Genomic DNA, 21,817 nt, shown 5'->3' with positions numbered 1-21,817 from the left:
CTTCCCAGAGAGCCACGCGCCGACGACAGCCAACGAAATTCAGAATAGATCTCTTACCGTCCCACCCCCTTCTCTCTTCCTCTTCCTCTTCCTGCGCACATGCGCCGATGGCGGTAGCGCCGTTGCCGGCTGCGCAGGCGCAATGACCCCCTCCTCCCACGTACCTGACGCAAGACGACTGTAAGAGATTCGCATTTTATCCAGTGTGACCTTGAGTCTTCCCGGTCGACGAGGACCCAAGGTGTCTAAAGTAGTGCCTACATAATTGAGCTAGTTTTGCAAGCTCTCTCCCGAGCAAGACGCCCTGATATACATCCAAAAAAATTAGTTTGTCCTTTCTCTCAATCAAACCATGTCTCGGATACCTGGACATTCTAGCTCCGAGAAGTCACAACATGAAGCTTTACGTTCAGGCTCCTACTTGGGCTCCCCCGGGAGAGAGCGGTCTTGCGGGACGCAGTGACCCAGCCCCCGCCCCCACCCCCCACGTGGTTAGAGGTTTCCAGAAGAGCCGAGACCGCTGTGCTGCGCACCTCCCGGCCCCCTCGGTCCGTTTTGCCTCCGACCCCAGCGCGCCCACCCGCCATGCTCAGCGCCAGCCGCACCGCCGTTGCCCGGCTCGCCGGAGCCGCCTGCCGGGGCCCGGTGGCCAGCCTGCGCCAGGTGAGTGGCTTACTGCGGTCCGCCCTGGCTTTAGGGCCTTAGGGGATAGCGGTTTTTTTAGGCCTTCAGGGGACGTGAGAGGGCCAAGGGCTGGCCGAGCCGGGATTCCAGAGACACCGAGAGCTAGCGGTCGCGATGGGATCTTCCGTCCCCGCTGGGAAGGAAAAGACGAAGAGAGAAAAAGCTGACCGGGAAGGGAGGGAAGCGGAGACGGTCGGTGGGGAGGGAGGGGCAGGACCCTTCCAACCCCCGCTGTAACCGCGGAGGAGCCCGGCCACCCGTGGGGCCCTGCTGAGTCACGGCCGGCTTTTCCGCCGCCTCCTGGAGGCCCGGGTTGAAGAGAAGCCGCGAGGGTCAGCTCCGGCCTGCGGGCCCGGGAGAGCGATAACTGACGCCCCGGTAGCGGGACTGGAGCGTTTCACGTAAGAGTACTCGGAGGGGGAGAGCTGCGAAATAGCTGCGAGGAGGGTGTTTTTTCCGTATCTTACGGTAGAGAAAACCGAGAGTTAATTTAATTTAAGGGAAACAGGGTCACACAGCTAGAAAATTCCATTGGTAGGACTTGAACCCAGTTCGTTCTGATTGTCTACCTCCTGTACTTTCTAGCCTCACTTGTCCGGGGTCTTTTGATCTGGAGATGTAACAGGGCTCAGGTGGAAGCCCTTTCAGAGCGCCCTGGGCCCTTGAATTAGGGGGTGTGGGCCTTAAAGGGTGTGTGTCATCCAGGAGGTCACTTAGCTGCAGGTGAGAAAGGCACCACCCGCTCATGGAGGTAACCAGGAGCTAAGGGCCGTCCCATCCTCTAAAGCCTGATCTCCCATGGATTTCGTCCCTTTCATTCGGCTCCTTGGCCACTATCGGCTCTGGAGCGATGGGGGGGAGGGCAGAGCAACTGTGGATTGGGTGGGGGTCGGTAAATCTGGGTTCTAGTCCTGGTTATGTCACTAACCGACCGTTAGGTCATAGACAAGTCCTCCCTTCCCCGACGCCAGATTTATTTTAGGCCAAATGTGGTGTTGATCGAAATGATTCCTGAAGCCTTTCCTGTGGTCTGGTCTGAGTGTTTGGCATCTGCCTTCTCCCCATTCCTTCGGCAGTTTCCATAAAATAGCTGTTGTGATTTCTTTTCAGACAAAACTTAAGGGATTTGTATTGGCTTCCTGTACTATGTTGTAGGAAAAGTTAAAAAGGATTCTAATTGCAGTTATTTCATAGGAAATAATGCGTCCAAAGAAATATTTGTTTTCTTTATATCTATTCACGTGGGTTATAAGGAATTGGCTTCCAGTCTGAGGCAGGATTGCAAGGATCTTACTCATCTAGGGTTTGCGAGTTAGACAAACTTTGGAGGCCATTCTGGGGATTTCTTTGCTCTCCACCCACCCACCTCCCACCTCTTTGACTCTACCAGATAAATCCTAGTCCTAACCAGTTGTGTCACAAGGTCAGAAGAAGTGGCTTAGAATCACTTAAACCTCTATGGTGCAGGACCATAGTCAGATTTGCATTTGCTGGTGGAAATCAAGTTGAAATTTTCTTAACCCATTTTGCTTTCATGTAGAATGACCTTGTTCCTGAAATATTAATTCCGGCTAATTTATCAGATTTGTAAGCTTCCTTTGAATGTTTCTTTTTTCACCTTTGTATTTAGCTTGTAATACCACATAGACAAATACTGTACAAATGAAGGATCTGCAACCTGAACAGTCACAATGGTGTAAGAATGGTTTAGTTCAACAGATCTTTTAAGTGCCTACTTGCTGGGCATACAAAGAAAAAAATAATACCAGTCCTTATGTTACGTTGGGCAGTAATAAATTTGTGGCAAAAATTGTTCTGTGTTAAAATTAGTGCTGTAGTGGCAAGACTGTGTCTTTCCACTGGGTCCTTGTCCTGGGTTCTAGTCCTTGAAATTCCAGATCCTCTCTGGACTTAATTTTGCTTGTCTATAAACAATTAAGTGCTCAGGTTCAGTATTTCCATGTAAGGTGGTTTTTATTGTCTGTGTTAATAATCTGTTTTTTTCCTTCAAAGGATGGCTGGAATGGTCTTAGTCATGAGGCTTTTCGAATCATTTCAAGGAGAGACTATGCGTAAGTGTATCAGAATTTGCATTGGAAGGAAGTCAGTACTAAATTTCTGGTTGACATTTGTAATTGGCATTGTTTTATATGTGTTTTGCAGATCTGAGGCAATCAAGGGGGCTGTTATTGGTATTGACTTGGGTACAACTAATTCCTGTGTGGCAGTAATGGAAGGGAAACAAGCAAAGGTGAGTTTTTGTACCTTGATATTTACCCTAGGTACTAATTTTGTATGCAGAATAGATGCTTGAGTTTTGGGTTTTTTGTTTTTGCTTTATAGATTTAGCATGGGTACTGAGAGTTTTGAATTGCTAGCATGACTTTTGAATGAAACTCTTAAGGTCATGAATTAATTCATTCCACTTTACAGGTAATCTCTATTAGTAGTGGTATGGTGTTAAAGTTTCTTCTAAGTTTTTTCCTTCTATCTTCCTAGCTTTTTAGTCACCCATGAACTTAAAACAGTTTTTCCCACAAAGGAAAATAGAAATGTACCCTTCTTTATGAATAGATATGCCTCTGGTTTTCTGGCAGGGCACATGCCTGTGAGTACCAGTAGTGAGAATGGCATTCCTTGTGAGCAGTGGCCTGTATTTGCAGCTCCTTTGGTTAGGGAAGATGCAGGCAGCGCTGGAGGAGCAGAACAAAGTCCTAGTGTGTGTCTTAATCTAACGGTTTGGGCTAATTTCACTTCCCTCCCTTTTAAATGAAATTGTATGAGAATTAGAAGAGATTTCAAACTCCTTTAGAATCCAACCTAACTGTATGGGAAAGAAATCTTCGCTGGAATGAACTCAATGAATAGCCATGCAGCCTCTGCTTAAAGACGTCCAGGTAGAGGGAACCCTCTTCTCAGGGCAGCCTATTCCACTTGGATTGCTCTGATCATTAATAAGTTTTTCTGACATAAAACTTAAACTGGCCTCCTTGTAATTTTACCAGATGCTCCTGATTTTGCCTCTAGGGCCAAACATGACATATGACATTGGGTTGAGACCCTTCACCATCCTAATTGCTTACTTATAGGCATTTGCTTCCACCCTATAATGTCCATAAGCCATGGTAGCCAGAACTTAACACAGTATTCTAGATGAGATCTAACAAGAGTAGAGCACAGTAAGACTATCACCTCCCTGTTCCTGGAAGTTGAGCTCCTCTTAATAAGGCAAGAGTTGCATTAGCTTTTTTGGCTTCCATTCAGTGCTTATTCATTGAGTTTTCAGTTCACCAACCCACCCCCATCTTTTTCAAATCTGTCTACTCATATCTCCTCTCCCTTAGACGTTTGAGGTTTTGTTTTTTTATCAAAATGTTAAACAGTATTTCTCTATTAAATTTAATCTTAATGGATTCAGCCCAGTATTCGTGCCCTGCATTACCTTTTTTCATTCCAGTTCTGTCATCATATGTGTTAACTATCCATCCTTTGGGTCATCTCCAATAGTGGTGTCAGACTCAAAGAGAAATGGGGCCGCTAAACTGAACATAAAGATCCCAGCTTATTGAGAGAGAAACGATGCGTTTCTCTGGGTCGTTGACAAAAATGACAAGCAGTACAGTTCAAGACCAAGTACAGATCTCTAGAGTACAATCCTGGGGAACTCCTGACATGTGGACATTGAACCATTAACTCTGTGTAGCTGTCCAGCCAGTTCTGAATTCATCTGACTGTATTATCATCTAAGGTGTATCTATTCCATTTTCTTCCCTAGAATAGTACAAGACACTTTACCAACAAGCTTTGCTAGAATCTAGGCAGACTATATCCATAGCATTCTCCTTCTTAAAATGTAGTAAACCTGTTTAAAAAAAGAAATAAGACATCTGATTTGATTTGAACAGCTCTTGATGAAGCCGTACTGGCTCACTCTAAAAGACGTTTGCCAACCACCCTAGGTTTTTTTTAAAATTGATATGTTTGCCATTCTCCTTTGTTATTGTGCTTCACCCATTTTCCCATGATCTTTGAAATACTTTCAGTGGCTCAACAGTCACATCTGTCGTTTTATTTAGGACCTGAGCATGTAGTTCATTTGGGCCAGGTGGCTTGAACTCACCATCTCCTTAATCTTGGCTATCAGCGTACATCCAAGGAGAAAAACCACCATCATTTAATTAATTGTGTTGTCCCTCCAAAATCCAAGCAAACAATTGACCATTTTTGTCTTTGCTCTGTCAGTTATTCCATCCTCCCCACCTTTGATCTGCTTTTTATTCCAATATAACTTAAAAAATATCTTTTTGTTCGTAGGTCTTCCTTGCCAGTTGCCATTCATTCTGAAGTTTTTTTGACTTTCTTAGTACTGTTTTTATAGGACTGTGCCATTCTTGATGATCTTTTCAAACAAACACCATTTTTCTTCTTTGAAGTTATTTCACTTTATAGCTTCTGAATTTCATTCATTAACATTTCCCATTCTGGGCAGACTTGTCCTGAAATGTTTTTTAGTCCGTGCAATCCTATCCTTCCTCTGTCACTAACTCTAAATTAACTACTCCCTACACTGGATCTCCCAACATTTCCACTTCAGCTGCCATTTCTTCCTCTGTTAATGACTTTCAGATCCAAAATAGAATTTCCTTGGTTGGTTCCTCCACTTTTTGAAAGGATAAAATTATCTCTAAGACAAGCCAGGAGGTCATTAGTTGCTCTGTTTTGTTGGAGAGCTCCAGCTGATGTCCAGATAATTGAAATTTGTCACCGCTATATCATACTTCTGTGCCAGACTTGCGTTCTATTTCCCAAACTCCGTATTCCATCTCCAACTTCTTATTTCACTGGCACTTAGTTTTCTCCCCTTTGATTTTTACCTAAATAGTCATTTTCACCTTCCCATACATCTCCCACTTTTTTTCCAGTATGCCTTCTTAATATAAATGCTGCGCCCTGACCTTTTATCCATTCTTTTTCTTCTGAATCTACCTTATCAGCCATCCTTTTAAGAAGAAGCCATTTCTTAACTCATTTTGGTCATCTCCCTGAAGCTTTCCCTGTATTGATTATTCTTAGATATTTGCCCTAGTTCCTGAGCTCAGTGAGTCCTTGAAGACTGCTTTCATTAAGCCCCACTGCCTGTGAGTCTCCCAGTTTACCTTCTCCCAAAAGAAATTGGACTCCCTTGAATTTATGAAGACTTGTTTGTTCCTCACCAGAGGAGGATCATCTTACCCAGAACTAATCTTACTTGATTTTCCCATTTTTTACTGGCATTTTTTTCTCCTAACTTCAGTGTGTGATATTGTTAGAAGTAAAAATATTTAGAGAGGCAGCCTGTTATAGTGGATATGGAGAAGGCCTCTGTCAGCTATTAGAAGTCCTGCCTTTGACACATGGGCTTTGTGATCCTGAAGGCAAGTTGCTTAATAGTCTTATTACTAAATTACAGGTCAGATGCTGATCTTCTGTGGTAGAGGGAGTTCTCATTAGGGTTCCCTTTTGCAGTAAAATTGTAGGTTGTCTCCTTTTTTCCTCCCTGCCAAAAAAAAAAATTATTTAGGGATTCATTTGAGTCGTCAGAGAGACTGTGCTTTTGACATTTATTCAGTGGAGGATTCTGTACAGAATAAGAACAGGAAAGTTATTTCTGATTAGTGTATTTCTTTGAAGACTTTAAGGATTTAAATGGTTTTTAAAAATCACATAGCAGTCACTGGAATTGTTGAAAGGCAAGACAGGGACCTCATAAACATCTTAATTACCCAACTTGTTAGCAGATAATCTCCCCCAACCCACAAGATTTTTTAATCAGTTTGTAATTTTTAAAAAGCAGTGATTAACCACCACTCTTGTTAATTTTGAAGGGTTTTTGAGGTGTTTTTGTAAATTAAGTCAGTTTTCGTGTGGGTTTTCCATATAAAGTTTGCTGTCTTTTACATGGAGACTCTTCATTCAGTGGATTCTTATGGGTGTACCACCTTGAGGTTTTAGGTGTTGGAAAATGCTGAAGGTGCCAGAACCACTCCCTCAGTTGTAGCCTTCACAGCAGATAACGAGCGCCTTGTTGGCATGCCTGCCAAACGCCAGGCAGTCACCAACCCACACAACACATTCTATGCTACCAAGCGCCTCATTGGCCGTCGATTCGATGATCCTGAAGTGCAGAAAGACATGTGAGTATTAACTCTCTTCCCTTTCCCAACTCCCTCACCCGGAATTCCTTCTCAGTCACTAAAATTTTCATCATCTGAGTCACCTTTGACTCTGTTTTTTCTTTATCTGCACTATCTTCAGTTTCTAATCTTCATTCTACTGTGACCATTGAGTGCTGTTTTTTAAAGCCTTCAGTGTCTGGAATGCACCTCTGCCTGAGAGAATCCTTAACTTCCTTCAAAACTCAGCAGCGTGGTGCAGGTGAAAGAGCACTCCGTTTGGAGTCATAGGGCCTGGTTTTGAATTTTTTTCTTGCCACACATTATTTGAATGGTAACCAAGTCACCTTCTGGTCTGCAGTTTACTGTTTAAAATTGGGGGGTTGGACTAGATGACATTTAAGGTTCCTTTCACTTCTGTGTGTAAATCCTCTGTTCTGTATCTGCCATTTCTGATGGTTTTTATTCCTTAGTTATTAGTGCTCATCCTCTTAGCAAATTGTCTTCCCCTTAACTGTGTTTAAGTGTTAGATTCTCTAGTTGAGTTTAAATTCCTTGAGGTCAAGGGCTGTATTTTTCATTTTGCTTCTTTATCATCTATTCTCTTAACACAGTGCTTAATAAATATTTGAGTCAAATTCATTTGCAGATTGCTACTCAGGACCCAAAAAACCTGAGAATTGTTTAGGTAGATATTGTGTTAAAGTATCAACTAACTCTAAAAAAGTACCAATCCAAATGGTTGTGATCTATAAAGCTTTTTGAGCAGTGATACGTGTCTACATTGTCTTTTTTTATCTTTGCTGTATGTTTCGATTTTTAAAGTTTGTCTAGGACTGTATGCTTCTAGATCATGTGAATAACGTTTGATTACATATGCAGAGAAAAAATAGATTTTACCTGTTGATCCACTGTTTGCTGGGCTCTCTATACACACTTCATGAGTAGTATTTACTTCTAATTGGGTCTGTCTCAGATGTTAAAATAAGTGGTTCCTTTAGGGAGTAGTGGATAAGTCTTGACATATGAACGCTGACAGTGAAGTGTCTTGAATTTTGCCCTTGTGGGCACTTTTGATTAGACCTTTTGAAGTCTATTTTAAGTCTGTGTTAACTTAAAGAGAATATTAGTTTGCTTGCAGACATGCCCTTGATAGGCACTTGGTGAAAGAATTGTCCTAGCAAGTTTTCTCAGTTAAACACAAATTCTTGTGTCTTGCAGTAAAAATGTTCCTTTCAAAATTATCCGTTCCTCCAATGGTGATGCCTGGGTAGAGGCCCATGGGAAGCTATATTCCCCAAGTCAGATAGGTGCATTTGTGTTGATGAAGATGAAGGAGACTGCAGGTAGGTAGTTGATAACTGATTTAAAAACAAAGACTCAGAAAGCCTTATTGTGTTTATCCCTTTTAACTGGGCTAAAATGCGGGTAACTAATGTTTGTGAGACTTCATTTTGTAGATTGTTGTTGGTTTTCTTTCCCATTTATTAATAAAAAAAAATTTAGAGCAAAATCACAAATATATAACCTCAGTCCTGTTAGTAACATCATACCTTCATTCTGTATTTTGTTAATCTTGTCCTTGGTATAGCCTTCATAAATTAAAAAATTTGTCAGAGTTTGCTGATTTTGATAATCTAGTCAGCTAGTCAGTCAGTTTTTCTTTTCCTGTTTCCCCCAGTAGGTGGGGTTGTTATTTTAGAAATAGGTTCTAACGATAACATCTCTGAGACCTTGTTCATGATTCTTTTGGAACAGAGTTTGAGGAAGAGGATTTCCCATTTTAAGAAATTTGTATTAACTTTAAAAGAAATTAAATCTTTATGGTTGAACTGAACTTATATTTTGTCCTGAGGTAGGGGGAGGGGTTGAGGAATAAAAAGATATCAAAAATAATAAAATTCAAATTAAAGAAGAAATTTTAGGACTAATATCTAACAGTCCAACTAATTAACTAATATAATGAACTTTGGTTCTTCACATTTTTATAGTAATAAAATATTTCATTATATTAATATATATTTCTAAATCTCAGACCATTGTACATAGAAGCCACAACTTTAAATATAGCAGTTATGTATCCTTTGAATAGGTAGGTCTTTAAATTACTTTCATTGTATTTCAAGGATAATGTTATAGCAATGGAATCACTGAATCAGAGTCTCAGTCTTGTAACTTACAAATAAAAGCTTTAAACTGTTTTTTTCCCAAGTCTTTACTGTTTTAATTGCCTCAGAGAGTCACATAGGAGTGATTGTTTAGTCTGAGTATATCTTGTATGGATAACACATTAAGAAATTGTTGTGTAGCTCAAATAAAATGCCCCCATTGATTTCAGTTCTTTGATTCTTTTCCAGAAAACTATCTAGGACATTCAGCAAAAAATGCCGTGATCACTGTGCCTGCTTATTTCAATGATTCTCAGCGACAGGTGAGGTCACACAGACTCATGAAAATCAGTGAAACTTTAAAGTGAACAATGTAGAGTTTGGGATTTTTGTTTGTTTTTTCCTTTCTAGGCCACCAAAGATGCTGGGCAGATATCTGGCCTAAATGTACTTCGAGTGATTAACGAGCCTACAGCTGCTGCCTTGGCTTATGGCTTAGACAAATCTGAAGACAAAATGTAAGCAAGGTCCCTTGCCCCAAAAAGATAAAAGATTTGAGTTGTCTGATCTATGGGAACACTTGTATATATACTCATTTGTGCTCCTTTGGTGTTTGAAATTTGCAGTTAGGCTAAAAATTTTCCCTTTCCTAGGACATAATCAGATCCCAGTGCGAGTGTGTGTACATACTGTGTTTTTCATTTTAGGAAAATTGAATCTTTCAGAAGCAGCAGGAGAGAATTTTTAGATGATGTAAATTCTGTTGGTACATGTTGAATATCTAAAAGTGTGATTGGATATTGTCAACATTCATTTGCTCCTAATATAGTGGGTTTCTTTTTTTTTTTTTATTGAGCACCTGGTAAAACTACCAGAGTCAGAAATAAATTATTATTTACGTTATATTTTTAACAAAAATATTTTGACCTTTTATACTCAGTAAAATAGCTTCACATCCCCCCATTTACTAGGTCCACTTTTACTAAAATGTCCTTTTTTTTCCCTCTTTAAAGCATTGCTGTGTATGACTTAGGTGGTGGAACTTTTGATATTTCTATCCTGGAAATTCAGAAAGGTGTCTTTGAGGTGAAATCTACCAATGGGGACACTTTCCTTGGTGGTGAAGACTTTGACCAGGCCTTGCTCCAGCACATTGTGAAGGAGTTCAAGAGAGAGGTTGGTGACCAGTTTGACAAATGTTACTTTAAAGAGTCTTGCACATTTTAGAATATTACTTAGTAAAATTAGTTGGTTTGTGAACAAGAGCTGGAACAATGTTGTCTTGGCAGCTACTTGTAATTAAAAGAATCTTGGTACCAAAAAAAACCCACTAAACAGTTATTTAGTGCCCTATATATCTCCCCTCCCACCTTTAAGCTTAGTGAAGCTGGAAAAGACCTGGGAGGTCACCTGGTCCAATCCTCCTTACCCACTCCAGTTTCACAGATCAGGAAATTGAAGCATAGAAATGAAAAGATGACACATAATGATAAAAGTATGAGGCAGTCTTTTTTTTATTTTCCTTAAATTCTTTGTTGTAAGGGATGATACTTGAGAGGGGAAAGGGATATGGAATACTGAAGGTAATGTAAAAAGTCTTTAATTGAAATAATGGGTGCTTCAGTTTATATGTTGTATGGTTGTCTTTTAGACAGGACTTGACCTGACCAAAGACAATATGGCTCTTCAAAGAGTACGGGAGGCCTCTGAGAAGGCCAAGTGTGAGCTTTCTTCTTCTGTGCAGGTGAGAGAAATGAATCCCCAATCATTTTGATGAACTGATTGAACTTTTTTAAACCCCCAGATCAGGAGTTTTGTTTATTGGATTGAATTGTTCAAAATAGCAGTGAGCTCAGATGTTACTGATATGACTATGAGTAACGATTTTTAGTACTACAGGCCTTTGTGAACTGACAATCAGAATTTGTTTGAAAATAAACTTATTGCAATGACTTTTGTGTCTTAACTACATCATTGTACCTCAAGTAAATTGTCATCCCCATCTAAATAGATGCACTTTAACAGTTTTTCTTTTTATATTTTAGAAACAGAATGTAGGCCGAAGTTATGCATTCTCTGCCATTTCTGCCTTTATAGTCACTGGAACCAGGCCTGAGGGCTAAAACTTATTATTCCCTTAACTTTTAGATATTACTAAAAAAAAAAAAAGTTCCCTTTTTAATACAGAAAGAATTATACTGTGATTGAGTACTAATTGTCCACAGAGCTACATAAAATGTACTGGATATGGTTCCTGCCTTGTAAGCTTTCAGTCTTTAACTATTCTGTGAAAGCCCCTAAGGAAGAATGAGATTGTTTAAATGGGGGGGGGAAGTCTTGACTGCAAAGAATAGTCATCAGTTCCTATCATACATCATCCTTAGAGCAAAGTGGACAAAGGTAGGTTGGTACAACCCTGGGTGGTAGATATTACTACCCCCATTTTGTAGGGACAGAGAAATTGAGTTGTGACTAGCCCAAGATCACCACTAGTAATTGACTAAGGAAGGATTCAGAACCCAGTCTTCGTCATCTTAAGTTTATCAGACAATGTTGCCTCCTTCATGTTGCATTTTCTTGACATTAAGTTCATGCTGGGTTTTAATCCATTCTGTATTGATATTTAGGGTGGAAAAGAGAGAGAGAGAGATAGCAGCCACAATACACAGTCCAGAATATAAGCTTATATATAATTGTGGCCATGCAGTTTTAACATCGCCTACAATTCTTGGGATGAACGTGGCAGAACGTATATTTTCTCAGTCCTCATGCTTATTATGCTAAGGACTAAACATCCACCTTAAAGATAAAAGGCAGTGTTTGGTAGTGTGTGATTTAAAGCAGAATTATTTTACCCTTGGCAACATAAGAAATTAGCATTCTAACTCCTGCTTTTGCCTACAAATCAATCCTTGTGACTCTGATTTTGGTTATGTTATGTTTGATTCTTTGCTGGAGCTGTTTTATGACCTAATTCCAAATTTCCTGAGGCATTTCTATGCTGAAAGAACCAAGGACAATTGGAAATTACATCTCTGAACTCACTGCCACATAGTTCAATGGAAATTGTATTCCAACTTTGTAAGATCTGTGTGACTTTCTAAGTAATCGTATTCTACTTTTGTTGTAAGCACTTTACCACTGGCTTTTTCTGCTCACATTGAATGTTAATTTTGCAGACTGACATCAACTTGCCATATTTGACTATGGATGCTTCTGGGCCCAAGCACTTGAACATGAAACTAACTCGAGCTCAGTTTGAGGGCATTGTCACTGATCTCATCAAGAGGACTATTGCCCCGTGCCAAAAGGCCATGCAAGATGCTGAAGTCAACAAGAGTGACATTGGAGAAGTCATCCTAGTTGGTGGCATGAGCAGAATGCCCAAGGTATTACAGAGTAGCTGGTGGTCCTTTGAATGGGGGATATTTTAGCAATCCTAATAAACCTTATAATCTTCAGGGTTTAGAAGGGCAAGTTCAAGAAAGAATAAGTCTTTTAAAGAGGGGGCCTGGAGGGCAGGAAATAAAGAATTTAAATATTGGGGGATTTTCAGGGGATCTTGTTCCCCATGCTGGAGTTCTCTACATATTGAGCCAAAGTAAAATTGACCTTTTCGAATTGGGGTGGCTATTAGGATGCGTTACCACCTTTGAGTTCTGGCCTGCTGCCATGACATGAGGGGAGGGGTGGATCTTGTCATTCTTTCTCTTTAGCAAGGGTATCTATCTGTACAGGGATCTATTTTGTCATCAGTGCCTCATTCTGAAGAGACTGTTGTAGAGAACACCAAGTACTTGCTGGAGCTATATACTGTTCCTTTGCTGGTTTAGAAGCAGTTTGGGAGAGAATAGAGGTTGATTTGTAAAGATTAATTTTTCTTTGGAAAATGATGAATTAGAAAAATTACAAAGTAAATCGTACAGTCAAATTTGGTTTTAAACATGAAGCCAGTACACTCTCCCCTCCATTACCACAAAACAGCCATTTGAAATTTTGTATCATTATATAAGCTTTATAAAGAATCACTTTTGCCCATTTTTTTTTTATCATTATAATGAGTCAGTGAGAACTCAATCATAACCTGAAAACTTTTAAATAAAGGCTTGTGTCAGAAAGCCCCTCATATTTGAGAGAAATTGAAATATTGGTATAACTTCTTTTCCCACCTTCCCTTCACCCTCATTTCTGTAATTCTGATGAAAGGTGAGTGATTCCATGAGTGATCATACTTTTTCCTTGGCCCTAGGTTCAGCAGACAGTACAAGAGCTCTTTGGCCGGGCCCCTAGTAAAGCTGTCAATCCTGATGAGGCTGTGGCTATGGGAGCTGCCATTCAAGGTGGCGTGTTAGCTGGTGATGTCACAGATGTGCTGCTTCTGGATGTCACTCCCCTTTCTCTGGGCATTGAGACATTAGGAGGTGTCTTCACCAAACTAATCAATAGGAACACAACTATTCCAACTAAGAAGAGCCAGGTAAGAACATCTCCAACCTACGTTAAAGCTCTTTACTTTGTGGAAGAAGGTAGCTTTAGACTGTTCTGGTCTTTGCCAAGAAAGCATTCTTCTTGGTTGATAGCCCTACGCAGTTAAGAATTAGTCTGTTATTCCCATTACAGTTTTCCTATTTCTGAAATTTCCTGAGGTAGCCTGGCCTTGCCTAGAAATTCTTCCCTTTCTTGGTGACCAGCAGCAGTGTATGTTGCTTTGTGGGGGTAGGGATGAGAGGAAAGCTATAGAGGCTGTGTCAGTGTGCATTGGGCCTTTGATAGGGTAGAGTACAAAGGAGTTTGTAAGGGACCATCTGTAAGGTAACTATTGTAGTTGGGCAGGGGGAGGGGAAAAAACCTTTTGAGTTTAATTGGCAGGAGCTGTTGGGATGATTTTCTTTATTCCTCCCACCTTTGATGTCCTATATACTCAAGAGTTTCTAAGAAACTAAAACTGTTCTTGTATTTGTGCTGTGATGTTTCTGACAACCCTTCATTCTGAAGAAAAAAATGTGGTAACTTCTAAAACTGAGCACAAAGTAGTTTTTAAAATTAATCCGCTAAAAGTATTTCTCTAGGTCCTTGACTAAAAATTAATAAGCATGTATGTTTCCCCAAATGGCTCCTCTGTGAATTTCACTCATATCTTGCATTTTATCCTCGTTTCTTCCACAATCATACTACATTTTTGACTGGCATCTCAACGCTGAAGTAGCTGCTGGTTGTCTTATTGCATTCCTAAACAATTCCATTCCCAGCAGGGAAGAAACTGGCATATACACAGGGTACATTTGGACTTTTCCTTTTCATGAAGAATAGAGGAGAAAAGGGAGCCTTTGAGCTCGTCTCTGTTCATTGACTTGTCTCCTTTCCCCATAGGTGTTTTCTACAGCTGCTGATGGTCAGACACAAGTGGAAATTAAAGTGTGCCAAGGAGAGAGAGAAATGGCTGCAGACAACAAGCTTCTTGGACAGTTTACTTTGGTGTGTGATCCTGAAACTAGAAAAGCCCTGTAGTCCACAGAGTAATTTCTCTCCTGAGTAAGCTTAGACTGCCACCCATAAAATCTAGTTGTTATGAGACTTCACCCAGGAGTTTGTAAATAACAGAATCAAAAGAACAACCTGTAAATTGGAGAGAGAGGTGATATTTGTCATTAACTGGCAAACTATTTTTGGTTTCCCCAGAGCACGGTTTGGCAATTAGCAGCGGAATGGATCTCCACCCCCGTCATCTGAACATCCTAACCTTTTAGAAACCTTCTCTTGTCTCTTACTGAATCAGTTATTTACAAGAGCAGTGAATAGAATTGGGAATGGAAAATATGAGTACCTTTCTGTTGTGAGCTTACTCTAAGGTTTTGGTCATATTTCAGATTGGAATTCCACCAGCCCCACGTGGAGTTCCACAGATTGAAGTCACATTTGACATTGATGCTAATGGGATTGTACATGTTTCTGCAAAGGATAAAGGCACAGGACGTGAACAACAAAGTGAGTTTACTTGTCTTCATCATACTGTTTATAAAAAGTAGATGGAAGAACAAAGTTTGGCTGTAGTTTCCCTCTAACCTCCAGTTTCAGATACTAGTGAGTTTTGTTCTTGCCTCCTGTTAGCTCATTGATGCTAAGAGGTAAAGATGTGCTTCAGACCTGTCTGGTAGTGGCTTGACTATGAGGTAGTTGAATCCATGGACTTTTTGATCATAGCAGAACCAGGTGTCAGGCATTGAACTTTATAGCCACTTGAAACTTTCTTTCTGATGTAAAAGTTTAGGGTTGGTTTACCTCAAAGTCAAAACTTGTTTGGACTGCAATATATTGCTTGCTTTTTTGTTGTTTGGTTGTTTTAGTTGTGTCCAGCTCTTCCATGACTTCATTAGCAAAAATTCTAGAGTAGTTTGCCATTTCTTTTTCCATATGCCAGTGATTGATCACCTATACTGGGTGTTGGTGTTGATTTCAAACTAGACTACTTAGGCTTAAAGTCAAATGAACAATGCCATCTACCTTTTTGAAATACTGAATACAAGGAAAAGGAAACTTCACCATTTAATGTGTAAATATGCTTTTAAAATAATGCTTGTATCCTCTTTTTCTTACTATAGTTGTGATCCAGTCTTCCGGTGGATTAAGCAAAGATGACATTGAGAATATGGTTAAGAATGCAGAGAAGTATGCTGAGGAAGACAGAAGGAAGAAAGTAATTGCTTTCATTTTATTCTTATTTTGTTTATTTTCCTGTTGGTTTTATCTGTTTCCCTTTCCTTTTTGCCAATCCATTATGCTACCAACCTTTTAATCAATCCTCCTGAAGTCATCTCAGACTACTGTAGTGCATAGTAATGCTGCTACTTTGATCTCCTGTAGCTGATTGTCTCTACTTTTGGGAGGGAGTGGTTTTTGCCTTAAAATAAATACTTCCTTTAATAATAATATGGAACCAAAAAGGCAGCTTGTCATGGTAGATGTTACAGCTGGCCTGGATTATTCTAAAGACAGTAAATCGCATGGATGGAGGGCTCTGCTAATTATACTGAGGAAATTATGGAACTGGTATTTGTCTTTCATATTTTCTGCTGTCTTCTCAAAAGCCATTTTTTGCTACTTACATTTGCTAGATCAGTTGGAAGTGCATGCACTAACATTTCACTCTAACACTGGGGCTTAATATCTCACTCAGGAACGTGTAGAAGCTGTCAATATGGCAGAAGGAATTATTCATGATACTGAAACAAAGATGGAAGAATTCAAAGACCAACTTCCAGCAGATGAGGTGAGTTGTATTTTTAAACCAAAGTCCATCTAAAAAGTACTGTTTTGGTAATGACGAGAAGCAAGGAGAAAGTGAGAATGTATATAGACCAATAATTCCATGTGTGTTTACAATTTTTTTTCCTTTAGTGCAATAAACTAAAAGAAGAAATCTCTAGAATGAGAGAACTCTTGGCTCGCAAAGATAGCGAAACAGGGGAAAACATCAGGCAAGCAGCATCTACTCTGCAGCAAGCATCATTAAAGCTCTTTGAAATGGCATATAAAAAGGTATGGAGTTTGGGGAGGAGGGGTTGTTTCGTTTTTTGAGCTCTGTTAAGGATGACAATGAATGGGGAAGCCCCAGAGGCAGAGTGACTAATGTAATTTCTTATGGTTGAATTTAGCTAAGGGAGAAGACCTGCCAGTTTTTGTTAACAACTGAGTCTTTCCCTTCTTGGGAAATAAACTGTAGGATGATGTAAGTGGGGCATTAGAAGGGTTAGGACAAGAAGAAAGACATGAAATTGAAGTTATATTAGCTAAAAGAAAGTTACAGTGCAGATAGGATTGGGGCTTTAGTTTTAACAATTTTACAAATATTTCCTTTGTAGATGGCAGCTGAGAGAGAAGGATCTGGAAGTTCTACTTCTGGGGAACAGAAGGAAGATCAGAAGGAGGGGAAGCAGTAATATCACCAGTTGACCTTGACTGGAGCAGAAATTGGGAAAACATTTGTGAAGCTTGGGAACAAAGGGGCACAAGGACCTTCCTGAGCAGAAATGGGCAAACTTCAGTCTTACTGTGTTTTTGCAGTATTCTATATATAATTTTCTTAATGTATAAATCTAGTGAGTGTATTAGCTAATTATCATTTGACAGGTAATTCAGATAATACAGAGTTCTAAATGTTCACCCCCAGCCTATCTTTATTTTCCAGCTGCATGTAAGGGGCAGGGGGGAATTCACTGATCATTACAAGGGCTTGACACAGTTGTCTGCTGCAGTGACATGTCACAGAATTGAGGGCAGGGGACCATAATCCTTAAAAGACTCCATAGGGACAGGTCCTTAGTTAACCAAATATGATCAGCTGTGACTGATGGGACTCCTTATCCATAGTCCATGCAGGGCTAGCTTATTGCCAGAGAAGGGAGAAACTAGATAATCTAATCTAGAACTGTTCCATTTGAAACAAGGTGATTAATGAGACTCTTCAAATTTGCCCAAAGCATTGTTTTCTTCACCTTCCAGCTTTTGCTTTGGGTACCTACTTCCTTGATAATTGTTCTTTTGATCCATTCTGGATTTTTTAAGAAAAATAAATATGAAAACAACGTTGTTTTGTTTTTTTGTGAAGGGGCCCTAACTAGCCAGCTAGCATCTAAGTAACTTAATAGAAAACTCAGTGTGGTCAGTGTGAAATAATTAAAAGGGACTACTTTCTAGTGACCACAAAAAGTTTTTTTAGTGACAGTTTTCAGCCTCAGGATCAACTTGAACATTTTGTCTAACCTTTTTTCCTCACTGCACCATGGTTATGTGCATTTGGAGACTTATTCACTAAGATTCTTGTGGAATGCTGGAAGTGAAGATCCTAGGTAGTCTAGATTCTAGCAGAGGTAGCCTGTTCACCAGTCTGCAGAAGATGAGATAGTTAAGACCTCATTGCATTCACATTTGGGAAGTTATTATTTCCCTATGATTGGGCTTTGTATCCATGAGAAGGTGGAATGAAGTCACTGTTAAGTAGCCAACATAGCCAGAACTCTCAGGGAAGACTCAGTGGTGATACAAACACGAAAAACAGGTCCTGACCTCAAGGAACTAAAATTCAACAGAAAGGGAGCACTAGTACAAAAAGATTCCTGTAGAGAATTCATACAAGCCTTGAAGCTAAGAAGAGGTAAGAGGTAATCAGGAATGTTCAGGAGAGAAAGGGATTAATGTATGAGTTGGTTACTGGAAAAGGGTGGTGGGGGGTGGGAAGTTTGGGGATAATTTTGTTTTTACATGGTGAGTTTGAGGTCCCCCCATATAAAATGAGGGCAGTCAGTAATCTAATCCTGGAACTTAAGGAGATGGACATAGATAGATCCAGTAATTATTTGCATAAAGGTGTTTTATCTAATAGGAATGCTTATTCCATGAAAATAATAGGATCTTTTGGGAGAAGTGACCACTCCCTAGTATTTGCTTTTGAGATATTGATCTGTCCCAGGTTTTGAGAAGAGTAGATAGAAGCAAAGGAAGGATCCAATGAAGTTAAATTCTACAGAGGAACTTTTCAGCTGAGGTGGGATAGAAGAAAATGCTGAAGGCACAATGGGAAACAGTTCTCTAATGGAAAGTGAGAGAATTGTCAGAAGAAACCATGTGCAGGGAGCTCAACAACTTAGGTTTTTAAAAAAGAATAAGTAAAGACAGTTAAGAGCATGAATGTAAGTATAGCAGTTCTATGCAAATAACTTGGCACTTAAAGTCACAATGCACCGAAACTAGTGAGGGAAGGTCAGATTACAAAAGGGTGATTTTCATTTTTGTCGTATTGGGAGTGCTACTTGGGTTGATAACTGATGACAGAAGCTGCTCAGTTATTTTGCATCTGTTTTCTGTGGTAAGATGTTCATAACAGCGTAGTGTTCGTTCTTCGTTGCCAAAGAATACCATGCCATCGGAGAGATGATGACATGACTTGCACTTGACTTTGTTTTGAGTGAGGTAGGGCTGTGCAAGGTCACCAGCCTCACTTCTCCAGAGCCATCTGAATCCAGTGACCAGATATTCATCAGGATGACTGGAGATGGCCCAGGATGCAGTGGGAGACCTTGGCCTCTTTAGGCCAAAGTCTGTTCAGGTACTCACTTAGGGTGAGATAACACCCATTCAGTGAATAGGCCTGTTTAAGAAGTAGTCAGAATGGCCCCTTTAATGAGGTGAAGAAAAACAACTACATCAAACTGGGAGGGAAACACCAACAGTTATTATTGATAATCAATCTTAAGCCCGGAGGGTCTAGAAAACAAAAATGGCTAACTGGGAGTTGATAAATAAGAGAGTACCTAGTTGTCCTTGTCCTTAATGCTTGAAATTACCTTATAATAGGGAGCTAGGATAGCTGAGCCCGTGAGTGATGAGGTGTCACAAAACTAAAGATACTGTTAATGAACCTTTTAGGAAAAGAAGCAGTGCTCATGAAGCAGCATAGCTTCATTGAGAAGGTGATAGGTCAGACTTAACTTTATTTCCTTTATTGCTAGTTCCTAAGTAGATAAGAGAAATAGTAGAGGTATAGCTTAGCTAAAATCTCTCACTATTCTGGAAAAAGATACAAACTACACCCAAAAAAAAGGAATAGATGCCAAATTGGTTGATGGGGTGGGCTCAAAGGGTAGTTTAAGAGTTTGTTGTTAATGTGGCAGCGGATCTCCAGTCGAGTGCAATAGAGATAAGTGTTTGACCCTGTGCTTTTTAACATTTTTGTCAGTGACTTGAATGTTAAACATGCTGATATGAAGTTGGAATAGCTAATAATGGATAACAAGTTCCAAAAATCTTGATAATTGAAATTTAATAAGGTGCAATTCAATAGGAATAAATGCAAGGTTTTATAGTGAGGTTCAGATAATTTGTACATGATTGGAGAAGTATTGTTAGTAGTTGAAAAAGATGTGGAGGGGTCACTGAGTCAGTTGTGATGCGACAGCCAAAAAAGCTAATGTGATCATGGGCTGCCTTGTGATGCAGGCTTAGTGTTAAAAAAAAAAAAATGGTTTCTGTTTTCAGACCACAGCTGGAGTGCCAAAGTTTAGCAATGAAACTGAGCCAGCAAGTATCCAAAAGACAAAATAGAATGTTGAAAGGCTTTGGTTCCATGCTCTATGGGGATGGCTTGAAGTGAGGCACTCAAGATGGACGACCAGAATTTTTTCAGTGAAATAGTGAGCAAAGGTCCTCTACTAAGAGGGAGGGAAAGGATAGTGAGTAGAAATGGGGGCCCACTAATTTGGCTGTACACAAGGATTCCTGTGGGCCACATTGACTTAGTTTTAGAATGTAACTTGTATTTTTATTTTGTTATGTATCTCCCAGTTATATTTTTATCTGGTTCTGGCTGCACTCCGTAGTGTTGTGAACTGCATTCAGCCATGGACTGGGTGTTGACACCTTTGTTGTAGATATTTTTAGATTTGGAATAGGTGTTGTAGAGGAACTCATCTTGATGAAGAAAATAAAGTGTGTAGAAATTAAGGAGCCAGTTGAGATTGGCTCCCAAGTTAAAAAACAAAGGGAGGTGACACACTGGATCGAACCCTGGCCCTGAAGTCAGGAGTACCCAAGTTCAAATCTGGCCTCAGACACTTAGTAGCTGTGTGACACTGGGCAAATCACTTAGTCCCCATTCCCTCCAACAAATAATTTTTTTAAAAAAACTGAAAGGGATCCTTCAACTCCTTTATTTTACAGTTAAGAATCTGAGACCTAGGAAGGCTGTAAATTCAAAACCTTATAAATAAGTGACAGAACCAGAATTCAAGCCATGGTCCTTTATTTTAGCAAAATTGTATACTACAGTCACTAGCAGACTGTTCTGCTCATAGCAGATGCTTGATAAAATGTTTATTGAATGGATTAGTAGAATCCCCCCAAAACGAGGAAGGACCCTAGTGATCATTTGGTCCAATTTCCTTTTATTACAGATAAAGAAACTACGTTTCAGGGAGGAAAGCAACCTGCCCAAAGTTAAAACTAAAGGCAGGTGTATGGGAACCTCAGCTCTCCTGACTCTAGTTCCCTCTTATCCACATTGGTTTAGTCCTTAATAATAGAAACCTTGCATGGGAGGCTATGAAATCTGCATTTCTCCCATCTTAGAATCAAAAGGACCCCACTGGAGTGGGCAGCATTCTAATAAATGAATTACTCGATCAGTAGTCATGCCACTTGTGGCCTTGCAGCATTGGAGAATAATATAAATAAGAGAAAATAAATTGAGTAACTTTGCTTTTTGCTGCACTTGATAGGGCCTTGACTCATTCTCAAGGACAAGTATAAGTGGAAACCATTGACAATAATGATGTGGCCCTTAGGCTACTAATGACCCAGCTAACCCAGCAACAGGCTTAGAGCCTATCACACCTTCTAACTTGCAGACCAAAAGCTAGGGGACAGTAAGAGCATCTAGATCTGGTCTGCACAATATATGGCCCAGGAGCCACTTGTGGCCCGCCAGAGGATTTCGGGTGGCCTGTGAAAAATGTAGAGAATGTTAAAGAAAGTAAAGATGTAACAAGTGCTTTGTCCCTCTTAACCTGTCTTCCACTAGTCACTATTGTGCCCATCATGTAACTTTGGTGGGTGGGTTGCCACTGGGCATGCTCCTGTTTGTTACATGACCCATGACAACCAATCATCATCAATCTGTCTCTAGTCTGAGAGGAGCAAGTTAATGATAAATGAAAATCTTAAGTAATAAGTGTAACTGATATTAATTGAAATTTCCCCTTTTAAAAACATTTACAAAACAGTTTAGTAATTAATTATACCTTTACTTGGAAAGTAAAGTAAGCTGCCAAAAACCTATCTGTGGCTGGAAGAAGTTTAACCTTATAATTTTGGCCCCTACCT

The 21,817-nt window shown here is 39.9% G+C and overlaps 1 protein-coding gene and 1 non-coding gene across 2 annotated transcripts; both read left to right on the top strand.

Annotated features, from left to right (window-relative positions):
* Positions 1 to 371: 371 nt before the first annotated feature.
* On the top strand, positions 372 to 17,526 carry HSPA9 (heat shock protein family A (Hsp70) member 9). The gene is made up of 17 exons (XM_072630416.1): positions 372 to 663; positions 2,698 to 2,756; positions 2,848 to 2,935; positions 6,676 to 6,857; positions 8,058 to 8,182; positions 9,194 to 9,267; positions 9,356 to 9,462; positions 9,958 to 10,120; positions 10,596 to 10,688; positions 12,124 to 12,333; positions 13,194 to 13,421; positions 14,315 to 14,419; positions 14,812 to 14,929; positions 15,544 to 15,638; positions 16,119 to 16,211; positions 16,340 to 16,480; positions 16,804 to 17,526. Exons 1-17 carry the CDS (start codon positions 586 to 588, stop codon positions 16,879 to 16,881), a joined length of 2,037 nt encoding a protein of 678 aa, XP_072486517.1. The 5' UTR covers positions 372 to 585; the 3' UTR covers positions 16,882 to 17,526.
* Positions 13,904 to 13,972, top strand: LOC140521840 (small nucleolar RNA SNORD63). Its single transcript, XR_011973122.1, has one exon. It is a non-coding gene; the product is annotated as a small nucleolar RNA SNORD63 (small nucleolar RNA).
* Positions 17,527 to 21,817: the final 4,291 nt, after the last annotated feature.

This window comes from Notamacropus eugenii, chromosome 1 (genome assembly GCF_028372415.1).
Source record: "Notamacropus eugenii isolate mMacEug1 chromosome 1, mMacEug1.pri_v2, whole genome shotgun sequence".
Lineage (NCBI taxonomy): Eukaryota > Metazoa > Chordata > Mammalia > Diprotodontia > Macropodidae > Notamacropus > Notamacropus eugenii.
This window is presented reverse-complemented; position numbering and strand designations above follow the sequence as displayed.